The sequence below is a fragment of the Chrysochloris asiatica genome, unplaced genomic scaffold, assembly GCF_000296735.1.
Source record: "Chrysochloris asiatica unplaced genomic scaffold, ChrAsi1.0 scaffold00082, whole genome shotgun sequence".
NCBI classification, from domain to species: Eukaryota; Metazoa; Chordata; class Mammalia; order Afrosoricida; family Chrysochloridae; genus Chrysochloris; species Chrysochloris asiatica.
The window spans coordinates 9,601,730-9,614,327 of record NW_006408600.1 but is presented as its reverse complement, the minus strand read 5'-3'; the positions used below and the strand labels follow the sequence as shown (position 1 = coordinate 9,614,327).

Sequence of the window (12,598 nt, the reverse complement as noted above, 5' to 3'; positions counted from 1 at the left end):
AAATCTGTGTTGGAAGATATACAGCTAGAATGCTCTTTAGGAGCCAGAATGGTCAGTGTTCGTCTCTCATACTTTGGATATATTGTCAGGAGGGACTAGTCATTGGAAAAGGGCATCATGCTTGATAAAGTGGAAGATCTACCAAAAAGACAAAGACCTCCAATGAGATGGATTGGTACAGTAACAACAGCAATGGGCTCATGCGTTGCAAGGATTGTGAAGTTGCCACAGGACTAGGCAATGTTTGGTTTTGTTGTGCATAAGATTGCTGTGAGGTGGTACTGACTCTACAGAATCTTACAAAAACAACAACACAAGCAACCTATTTACTGCATTGAGCATATGTATTTTGTGACTTAAAATGGAGAGAACTGAACAATTTAAGCAAAGCTCCAAAGAAATCAAAAACAAAAATAAGACATGGGTTTTAAGGGAGTCTCCATTTAAAAAAGAATTAACCTCACTACTAATAATTAAAATCACAACTGAAGACAAAAATTAAAATTGTTTCAGAAATGCTTGTTCAATGAACCAGCTAAAGTATCCATGTAGCTTACTGCTAATCTGAAGGAAAACACTTGGGGACTTATGAGGATGGGCACAGTTTAAATATCATTCCTCTCACACCAGAAAAATCTATATATCCTAGAGAAGCAGAAAACCTAGCTATCTGAAATGTAAAGGAATACAAAGCATGACAGCCATGAAATTAAGCAACATAACGTGTTAATCAAATCATAGTTTACCCAGCAATGTAGTAGTATCAAAATCATCATTCACTTTTTTGTCAAAAAAATAAAGAAAGAAATAATGATGATGACAATAACTTTTTTCACAATCTCATGGTGATAGAGCCTATAACTTGGCCAGAATATTAGAGTTTGCATATTATATGGTAATGGACAGTGAGCCTTATGCTACTGTTTGGGATGATAGAACCATGTCAGGTTGGGAGATCCAGAATGAATAGTTTTTCCCTAGGGAAGATGAGTTCATTGCAAACTAAAATAAGGGATAGGATTACTTTCAGCCAACTAGACTTGTTCAAAATTGGATCATGAGTATGCACAGGTTGTAGAATGTTATGTCTAGAAGTGAACTACAGAGTACATGGGTTGAATTTCAGCAGTTACCTGAGTGGCTACTATAAATTTTATAAGTTGGGAGTTTGCTTCCTTTATATAGATATGTTATTAGTTTTCATTATTGTTAGTAAATACCGTCAAGTCAGTTCTGACTCTATAGGGTTTCTGAGAGCGACTTTGTTGTTGTTAAATGCTGTTCAAATTCATAGTGACCCTCTATAGGTTTTCTGAGGAGTAACAGGTGGGTTTGAAACATTGACCTTGCAGTTAGGAGTCCAATGCTTATCCTACAGCCACACACTTTGTGTTATTAATAGGTACATGATAATGAAAACAGCCTCAGTATTAATTTTGCAGGCATCTGTAATAGATGGTCCCGATACACCTAAACACAAATATTAATGAAAATAAAGTATTTTTAAAATATGACTAAATAACACACATATAAACAAAAATTCCTACAAATCAATATTACTGTATGTGAAGTAGGTTGTGAACTAGTAGGTTGTGAAGAGAAGATTAGACATATATCATTCCTAAGAAAAAATTAAAGTATCATAATATTTTCAGATAAGTCTTCAAATATGTTATTGCTGTTGTTATGTGCTGTGGAGTCGGTTCCAACTCATAGCGACCCTGTACAGGGTTTCTGAGGCTGTAAATCTTTACAGGAGCAGAAAGCCTCATCTTTCTCCCACGGAATGGCTGGTAGTTTCGAACTGCTGACCTTGAGGTTTGCAGTCTGATTCATAACCACTATGCTACCAGAGCTCCTTTACTATTGGTTTAATTAAAAAGAAATAGTTTTAGACCCAAGCTTCTTGACAAATCTTGGTTTGGATTTATAATATAATTACCAAAAATGTAATCATATTCTTTTAATCAGCTGTTGGGAATGTCAAAGTATAATAAATAAAGGGTTACTCCTGCAACCTTGTTTTCTATTATTTAGAACTCTTGTACTATTGTGGCAAACACCATACATTTGCCTGTAAATATCTATGATGACGAAGTTGAAGACATTAGATTCCTACGTTTAACTTGATTTGTATAGCAAGCAGAATAACATCAAAATGGTGGTTTCACTTATCAGTGGTTTCACTTATCAATCAGTGCAATCTTGGTAATTAAAGGCTTTTAAAGGAATTCTTGGTAGTACTGTAGGATCAGCACTAGACAGCTAACTGCACGGTTGGCAGTTCAAACCCACCAGCCACACCATGGGAGAAATAGACTTTATTTTCCTATAAATATTTACAGAAATGGAAACCTATATAAAGTACTTATGAGTTTATATTTTGTTTTTTGTTTTAATACAAATATGTAGTGAAGATGCAGACAAAAAAGCTGGGGAGAGAAAGGACCATTTATTATCTAAAAATAGCAACTCAAAGAGAAAAGGAAACAGTGTAGTAAAAGCATCAAATATATCTTGTTTTAAACTTGTTGCTGTTGTTAGGTGCCATCGAGTTGGTACCAACTCAGAGTAACCCTATGCACAACAGAAGGAAACACTGCCTGGACCTGGGCCAACCTCACAATTATTGCCACACTTTAGCCCATTGATGCTGCCACTTTGAGAATCCATCTTGCTAGAGGTCTTCCGCTTTTTCTCTGACCCTCCACCCTACCAAACATATCCTTCTCCAGCAACTGGTCCCTTTTGACAATACATTCAAAGTATGAGAGTCGAAGTTTGGCCATCCTGGCCTCCAAGGAGCACTCTGGCTGCACTTCTTCCAACACAGATCTGTTGGTTCTTTTGGCAGCCCGTGGCACTTTCAATATTCTCCTCCAATATCATAGCTCAAATGTGTCAATTCTTCTAAGATCTACCTAATTCACTGTCCAGATTTCACATGCATATTAGGTTCCATAAAATGAGTCAAAATACCATTAAGAGTATAATTTTCAACCTCAATACTGTAGAAAGTATAATTTTCAGTTTAATCCATCCTTGCATACAATCTCTTCTCCCTAACTATATTCTTTGTTCTTTTCTATTCAATTGGAGATTTTACTTTTAAATGAAACTCAGATTAATTTTGGTCATTCATCTTTTCATTGCATCAGTAATATAATAACCATTTGCTCACTGTAATAGTTGGTGAAAGTGTAATTACATTCATGAGAAATAAAGTATTTAGGTTTCCTTTCTCATATTATGTAATTACAGTATTGGAAACTTATGTAAATAATGCAAAAACAAAAAATGATCTTTGCTTCTTTTAAAAAGAATTACAAGCCTAGATTGTTATTACTCATCAGAAGTATTCTAGAATCATTGTTATCATTACCTAAAAAAATACCCTCAACATGGTGCATGCGATAATCTGGGATTTTCAACAGAGCTCTGGAATTGTGAAGTCTTCCTTTAGCTAAGCAATATTCTTGTGTCTTGATCTCAAAATTGGTGATGCTAGATTGAGAATGCAAGTTCTGTCCCATTAACTAAAGTTTAGTCCTGCTAGAATGATTTAGCCTATGATAAAAAGAACCAATAAATAAATCATTGTATATTTACTTTCTTTCTCTTTTGAGAAAAGTTCAGAGCAATGATCACTTTAATTAACATATTGTGAATAAGATTATATGATGACAGCTGATATGTGTTCTTTTAGATTAGAGGGTGTAGTGACTTATCTAGGTATAAGGGAACCATATGTTCAACTAAGCATATGTATTGTAACATAAATTATGCATATGGAATGTAAAGAGGCACAAAGGACATATGCCAATGGAAATCTCTTTACATTTAATATGCGAAAACATTTTTCTAATGTATAACAGGAGGCAGTTTATATCATTTTAACTGTGGAACTGGTATAGATCTTGATACATGAAATCAGCGACACACATTTTGAAACATTTAACTATCTTTTTTCTGTAGCTACAAAGTCTTTTTGTGTTATTTGTTTTGATTTCATTGTTTAAGAGAGAAACCTGGAAACAATTAAAACTCGTGGTGATCTTACTGAAAATACATCAAAATATGAAAACAGATTATGATTTTTCTAAATATTTCATTTCATTATATTTTTGATACAGGTTGTTTAGCTAGTCTAAACACAAGTAAGTTAATTTACAAACAAGCTGGTTTGAGGTATTGCAGATAAAACTGTGAAACTGAGTTTATGATCCTTGTGAACCTAGATTTCTGGGTTTCAAAGAGGTTGGAATGACCTACCTAGGTCATTGCCCTGAAATGATCTTTTGAACCTGTGTTTTGAGAAAAATGCTTTCCTGAAAGCCACCTTTAATTCAAACAATAATCCACGGCTGACAAGTTGATTCTGACTCTACATTGTTGCTGTTTTTAGGTGCTGTTAAGTCGGTACCGACTTAAAGAGACCTTATACACAACAGAACAAAACACTGCCCAATGCTCACAACTGTTGTTGAGCTTGAGACCATTGCTGTTGCCACTATGCCAATCCATCTCATTGGGAGCCTTCCTCTTTTTCACTGACCCTCCATTTTACCAAGCACAATGTCCTTCTTCAGGCACTGGTCCTTCCTGGTATGTTCAAAGTATGAGACAAAGTATGGCCTTCCTGGCTTTCAAGGGGCATTCTGGCTATAATTCTTCCAACACAGATTTGTTTGCTCTTTGGTGGTCCATGGTACTTTTAATATTCTCCTCCAACACCATAATTCAAATGCATCAGTTCTTCTATGGTCTTCTTTATTCATTGTCCAACTTTCATATGCATATGAGAATATTGAAAATACCTTGGCTTGGATCAGGCATACCATCGCCTTCCAACTGACATCTTTGCTCTTGAATACTTTAATGAGGTCTTATGCAGCAGATTTGCCAAATGCAATACCAGAAAGATGTATTAATTGTGCTTTATTGACTACACAAAAGCTTACCATTGTGTGAATTATGACAAACAATGGATGGCATTACAGAGACTGAGTATTCCAGAACACTTAATTGTGCTCATGAAGAACCTGTACATAGACCAAGAGGTAGTTCCAGTGCTGTTGTTGTTAGGTGTCATCGAGTCAGTACTGACTCATAATGACCCTATGCACAGCACAATGAAACACTGCCCGATCCTGGGCCAATCTCACTATTGTTGCCACACTTAAGTCCATCAATGCCAATCCATCTAGTTGGGGGTCTTCCTCTTTTTCTCTGACCCTCCATCTTACCAAACATGATGTCCTTTTCCAACCACTGGTCCCTCCTGACAATATGTCCAAAGTATGATAGACGAAGTTTGGCCACCTTGGCCTCCAAGGAGCACTCTGGTTGTACTTCTTCCAAAACAGATCTATTGGTTCTTTTGGCAGTCCATGGCACTTTCAATATTCTCTTCCAATACCATAACCTCAAAGGCATCAATTCTTTTATGGTCTTCCTTATTCACTGTCCAGCTTTCACATCCATATGAGGTTACTGAAAATACCATGGCTTGGGTCAGGCGCACCTTAGTCCTCAAGCTGACATCTCTGCTCTTCAACACTTTATAAAGGTCTTGTGCAGCAGATTTGCCTAATACAATATGTCATTCTGAATAACAGCGAAAGGAGCTCTGGTAGTGTAAGGTTTATGAATCAGGCTGCGAACCACAAGGTCAGCAGTTCGAAACGACCAGCTGTTCCGCAGGAAAAAGATGAGGCTTTCTGCTTCCGTAAAGATTTACAGCCTCAGAAACCCTGTACAGGGTCATTATGAGTCTGAGCCAACTCCACGGCACAAAACTACCACCACCAATACAGATTTCTGAGAAGCAGCTGGTGAGTTTGATCTGTGGACCTTGTGGTTCTCAGAGCAGTGCTAATCTTGCAGCACCGTACCAGGAGTCTAGTTTATTGTGTTAGGAATGCTTGCCTTAAGCATTCTGCTCAGTTAAAGAATTAGCTATGGGCAGTTAATTCCCAGAAAGAGAAACTCCAAGGTCAGTCTAGGCACTGTGTTTTAATGTAAATTTTTAGGATAAAACTATTCTAGCTCCATTGTCATGGCTATGTGCAGAAAATGGGATGTATGAATCTTTGTAAGGAGCTCTGGTAGTTTAGTGGAGAAGGAGTTGGGCTGCTAACCTCAAGATCAGTAGTTTGTGTGTACCAGTGCACCATGGGAGAAAGATAAGGCTTTCTGCTCCTGTAAAAAAATTACAATTGTAACTGACTTGGTAGTATACAACCAACCAATGGATCTCTGGAGAATTTCTCATCTTTGGAACACTTTGACTTTCTAGTAAGAAGTGTTACAAATCAAATATTTAACAAAATTCAAAATAAATTTGGCTTACTATGATCTTTGTTTTAACAAAACAAATTACCTTTTCTTGATATTGTCGCCTTGAAGAATCCAAAGACTGGATTAAAGCTGTGGCATGACCAACAAACATTGCATAGCAGGTGGCCCCTACAATCATGCTCAACATAGTAATCCAGAGGTCAGACATGCTGACTGGGGCTTGGGCTCCATACCCAATGCACAGCATGTGACTCATAGCTTTAAAGAGTGCATATGAATATTGCTTTCCCCAAGAATCGTTCTGAAACAGAAGAGAAAAAGAAAGGAGATTAAGGCATTAGGTCAATAGGATGAAAAATGAGTATGAGCTGCAGAGAAAAACAGAATAGAATAATGAATATGGGGAAACACCCTTGTAATGGGGCAGTTTACACATGTGCATCTCTCAAATTACTAATTAATTGACTTCATTTTTTCATATGACAAAATAGAAATAATTTATTGTTAAGCTATACATTGCTTTTGTACTTGGTTTTATGTTTTCTTAATCTAAATCTTAAATTACTTTTGTGGAGATAATGTGAGTGTCACTTAAAAATATAGAAATGAATAATGTTGGTGGATTCATGTTAAAGTTTTAAGAATTTCACAATTCTCTAATATTATATTCATAAGCTGAAAAATGCAGAAGATGGCTGTGAAGGATATTGGCCTAAAGATAGGAATTTTGTTGCTGGTGTTAAAATTATATTCAGATTTAAAAATCCAAGTGGATTTATTTGTCCTTTTGCTAATCCTATTGCCCTTCTAAAATAAAAAGTAAACAAACAAACATGTTTTGATAATAAACTCCTTGCCTTGGAGTTGATTCTGACTCATGACATCTCTATAGGGTTTTCTCTGCCACTTGTCTGTCAGTTTGTCATGCTGTGGTAGTTTATGTGTTACTGTTGGAATCTATGCTACAAGTATTATAAATACCAGCAAGGCCACTCATGGTGGACGGGTTTGAGTGGAGCATCCAGCCTAAGACAGACTATGAATCAAGAGAGGTGGATCACTTCTGAAGGTAAATCACTGAAAATCTTATACATAGCAGTGGAACATTGTCTGAAGTGGTGCTAGAAAATGAGCTCCTCTGATTGGAAGACACTCAAAATATGACTGGAAAAAAACTTCCTCCTCAAAGTAGAGTTAATGATGTGGCTAGAACAAAGGTTTCAAGACTCTCAGTTGTTAATGGGACATAACAAAAAAATGAGACAAAAACAGTGGCAAGTATCCATTAATAATCAGCATGTGAATGTGCAAATTATGAATCTAGGAAAAATGAAAATAATCAAAATAAAATGGCAGATTGATATCATAGACATTAGTGAGCTAAAATGGATAGGTATTTGCCTTTTTGAATTGAACAGTCATCTGGTTTTCTATGCTGAGAATGACAAATTGAAGAGGACTGGCATCACATCAGTCAAAAAGAGCATCTCATAATCTATCTTGAAGCACAAAGCTGTCTATGATAAGAAAATATCGTATGTCTACAAAGAAGACCAGTTAATATAACTATTATTCAAATTTATGCACCATATTTTAAAGACAATGTTGATGCCATTGTAGGATAAGCACTGAACTGATAACTACAAGGTTGACAGTTCAAACCTACCAGTCGCTCTCAGATACCTTAAATAGAATGTGACGGTGGATAAAATGTAATCTGCCAAAACCAGGCCAGGGGAACCCAATGGAACAGACCATCAATTACTCATATTTAAGTTCAGGTGGAAGCTGAAAAAATTAAAACAAGTACAAAAGAGCCAAAATATGGCCCTGAATATATCCCATCTGAAGGAACTTGCAGTGTAGTGGTTACGAATTGGGCTGCAAACTGCCAGGTCAGCAGTTCGAAACTGCCAGCTGTTCCACTGAAGAAAGATGAGGCATTCTGCTCCTGTAAAGATTTACAGCCTCGGAAACCCTGTACAGGGTGGCTCTAAGTCAGAATTGACTCCACAGCACACAGCCACCACCATATTCCATCTGATTTTAGAGACCATCTGAAGAACAGAGTTGACCCATTAGACAGTAATGACTGAACATCAAAAGAGTTGTGGATGGCATCAATAACACCTGATAGAAAGTTATTTAGAAGACAGGAAATATAAAAGACCAAAATAAGTATCAGAAGAGACTCTGAAACTTACTCTTGAATGTAGAGAAGCTAAACAAACTATATGAAATGATGACGTAAAACAACTGAATAGAAAATTTCAGAGGACAGCTAAAGAAGACAATATAAAATATTATCAAGTAATTTGCAAAGACCTGGAGTTCAAAAACACAAAGGAAGAACATGCTCAACATGTCTCAAACTGAAAGAACTGATACAAAAAACCTGAGCTTCAGGTTGCAATACTGAAGGATTCTATGGGCAAAATATTGAATGACACAGACAGACAACATCAATGGAAAAGATATACACAGTCACTGTAACAAAAACAACTAGTCAACTAGTCGATGTTCAACCATTTCAAGACTTATCATATGATCAGAAATTGATGGTATTGAAAGAAGAAGTCCAAGCCGCACTGAAGGAATTGGCAAAATCAAGCGTCCAGGAATTGAGGTATCACAAAATGAAATGTTTCAGTAAACCGATGAAGTACTTGAGACACTCATCTAAGCCAAGAAATTTTCAAAACAGCTACCTAGACAATCAATTAGAAGATATCCACATTTGGGCCAGTTCCAAAGAAAGGTGATACAACAGAATGTGTAAACCATAGAACAATATCATTAATATCACAGCAAAGTAAAATTTTGCTGTGGATAATTAAAAGGCAGTTTGAACAGTACAGTTACAGGTTATTGTCAGAAATTCAAACTGGATTTAGACAAGTTTGTGGAATGAAAGCTATCATAGCTGATGTCAGATGATCTTGGCTGAAAGAATATCAGAAAGATGTTTACTTGCTTCTTTATTGATTTTGCAAAGACATTCAAGTGTGTGGATCATAGTAGTGGTGGTGGTTATGTGTTGTGGAGTTGGTTCCAATTCATAGCGACCCTGTATGGAATTTCTGAGGCTGTAAATCTTTACAGGAGCAGAAAGCCTCACCTTTTTCCTGCAGAACCGCTGGTAGTTTTGAACTGCTGACCTTGAGATTAGCATCCCAGCTAGTAATCACTATGTAATCACCAGGTCTCCTTTTTGGATCATAGCAAACTATAAATAATATTATGAAGGGTTGGTGTTTCAGACATTTCATTGTGATGTTGAGGGACCTATACATAGACCAAAGTCCAGTTGTTCAAAAAGAACCAGCAGGTACTGAATGGTTTAAAACCAAGAAAAGTCTGTGCCAGGATTGTACCTTACACCATGCTAATTCAATCTGTATGCTGAGCAAATAATTTGAGAAGCGGATTATATGAAGAAGAACATGGCATCAGGATTGGAGTGAGACTTATTAACAATCTGAGAGATGCAGCCTTCAATATAAAGAAAGCAAAAATATTCACAACTAGACCAAGAAAAGAATCATGTTGTCAAATATTTCATTTTGGTTTGATCCACAATCAACACTCCTAGAAACAACAGTGAAGAACTGAAAAAAAATTTGCTTTAGGCAAATCTGCTGCACACCACCTTATTAAAACATTCAAGAGTAAGGATATCAGTTTGAGGACATTTTTCAATCTCTGCCAGTACCAGTTATTCTCTAGTATACAGCCTTGAACATGGCTTCTTCATTCCTATTAAGCAGAATTCAAGGTGTGAATTTGTCAGGTCAAAGGATAACATTTTAAATTTGGTTTTAAAATATACTGTCAGACTGATTGATCCAAAAGACTTTAATTTTCTAAAAGCAATTTCAGAATTTACACATTTCCCATATCATTAGTTACCATCATTTTCTTTAGAGACAAACTGTTACACCTTGATACTTTATTTCTATTTCTCTGACTAGGGGATTTGAGAAGAATTTCATATATACTGACCAATTGTTTTTTCTCTTCTGTGCAAACATTTTGGTTCAGTCCTTTTGCTGTTGTTACGTGCCACAGAGTTGGTTCCGACTCATAGTGACCCTGTATAGGGTTTCTGAGGCTTTGATTGTTTGCTGGAGCAGAAAGCCTCATCTTTCTCTCATGTAGTGGTTCCCAGTTCTGTGTTTATCCTACAGAGACACCTAAGTTTTAATGGCTTTTTAAAAATTAGATATCAATGCTGTAATTAATATGTGACACATATTTACTCAACATTTGCATGTTGTTGAGTTTCAAATTATGTAACTCTCCTTATAAACAACTTAATAATTTTTATATAGATATACAAAATAAATCTAGCATTTTATCAAGATCTGCTAGATTCTTTGACTTGGTGAAAAAGGTCTAAGTCTTACATTATTTATGGTGTGGTGCTGTGGGTTAATGTGCCAGACTGCAAAGGTGTTTGAACTGTAAGGTTGGCGGTTTAATCTCACCAGCTGCTCTTCAGAAATCCTGTACAGGGTTGCTATGGGTCAGAACCTACTCGATAGCACTTAACAACAAGAACAAAGTGTTCTTGTGAGATTTAAAATTTTTATTTTGCACTGCATCTTTTACTTACATGATTTTTAAAGAATATTGACCAAGGCAAAGCTCACATTTCCTTTCATTCCAAATGGATTATCTGCTGTGTCCATTTATGGCTTAATAAAACACCATGTTCCCATTAATGAAATTTCCTTTGTTATATATTGTTTCTATATACATTAGGATCTCTTTCCAGTCTTGCTATTGTGGTCTGTTTATCTGTCTATTTCTGTTCAAGTCTATGCTTTTAGTTACAGTGACTTTATAATGAATTTAATATGTCTGAAAGATGAGGTTTTCTATTCCTGTAAAGATTGCCAGCCTTGGAAACAATATGCAGGGTTGTTATGAGTCAGAACTGACTCTACAGCACACCACTACCACCATGCAAGTAAAACTGCTGGTATACATTGCTGAATTTGGAACAAAGAGACAATTTAGGAAGGGAGTACAGTTGAAAAGAGCAATAATAATAGCAATAATAACTATTAAAAAAGAAAAATGCTAAGGAACATAGGTGATGGCCAGAATCTGAGGAGTCAGAATTTTATTAGTATGAACTAGAAAGCCATGGAAGGTTTTTGAGCAAGCAATGGAAGTAACAGTGCTTTAGGAAGATTAACCAAGTAGAATTTTGGAGAGATTCTCTACCAAGAGTGATTTTGCCAACCAGAGGACATACGGTAACATCAGGAGACAGACATCAAAGCAGAGAGAATAGCTACCAGCATGTAGTGAGTAAAGGCCAGGGTTATGCCTAAATGTATTCTAATTCACCGCACAATCCTAAACAGAAAGGCTTTGTTATTGTGTCTAAGCCATCAACAATGGTGAATCCCTGATGTAAAAGACAGGTGTAACATGACTAGAAAATAAGTCAGTTTAAACACTGCTACAGTTTTAAGGGATGTGAAATGAGAACTGAGGTAACTGAAGTAGCAAAAATGTTAGGACTTAAAACATATACAATAAAGATTTATAGCTTTGAAGAGATATGAGCTACTGCAGAATTTAACATATTACATATTCATGAGAAGTTAAAAGAAAGACAGAAGTCAGAATTGTTGAGAATTTAAAAAGATTCATCTAATATAAATTGTATCTTGATTATATCAGGATTGACATCAAAATTTAAAGTGACAGTATCAACATAAAACCAAACGGCCACCACTCGTCTGTCTGTCATGCTGTGGTGGCTTGAGTTGCTGTGATTCTGAGGGCTATGCCATCAGTATTTTAACTAACCGGCAGGGTCACCCATGGTGGACAGGTTTCAAATGAGCTTCCAGACAAAGACAGACTAGGAAGAAAGAGTGACAAACTACTTCCGAATTGCTAGTCACTGAAAACTCTATGAATAGAAGAGAAACATTGTCAGATACAGGACCAGAAGGTGGGAAGGCACTCAGAATGTGACTGGGGAAAAAAATGCCTCCTCAAAATAGAGTTGACCACAATGACGTGAATAGAGTTAAGCTCAGGGGACAAAAACGCACAAAACCGTCATTTGCTGATGAGCCACACTCAAGTTGAAGAGAAACAGCTGTAAATATCCATTGAAAATCAGAAGGTGGGATGTGCGAAGTATGAATCTGAGAAAATTGGTAATTGTCAAAAATGAAATGGAACGCATCAACATTGATATCTTAGGCATTAGTGAGCTGAAATGGACTGGTATTGACCATTTTGAATCTGACAAACACATGATTTACTATAC

The 12,598-nt window shown here is 36.3% G+C and overlaps 1 protein-coding gene across 1 annotated transcript in view; it reads right to left on the bottom strand.

Annotated features, from left to right (window-relative positions):
- Positions 1-12,598, bottom strand: part of HCN1 (hyperpolarization activated cyclic nucleotide-gated potassium channel 1) — a 689,786-nt gene that overhangs the window by 209,007 nt on the left and 468,181 nt on the right. Inside the window, exon 4 of the mRNA XM_006865746.1 lies at positions 6,383-6,601. Within this exon, the coding sequence (XP_006865808.1) occupies positions 6,383-6,601 (219 nt within the window). The remainder of the gene's footprint in view (positions 1-6,382; positions 6,602-12,598) is intronic.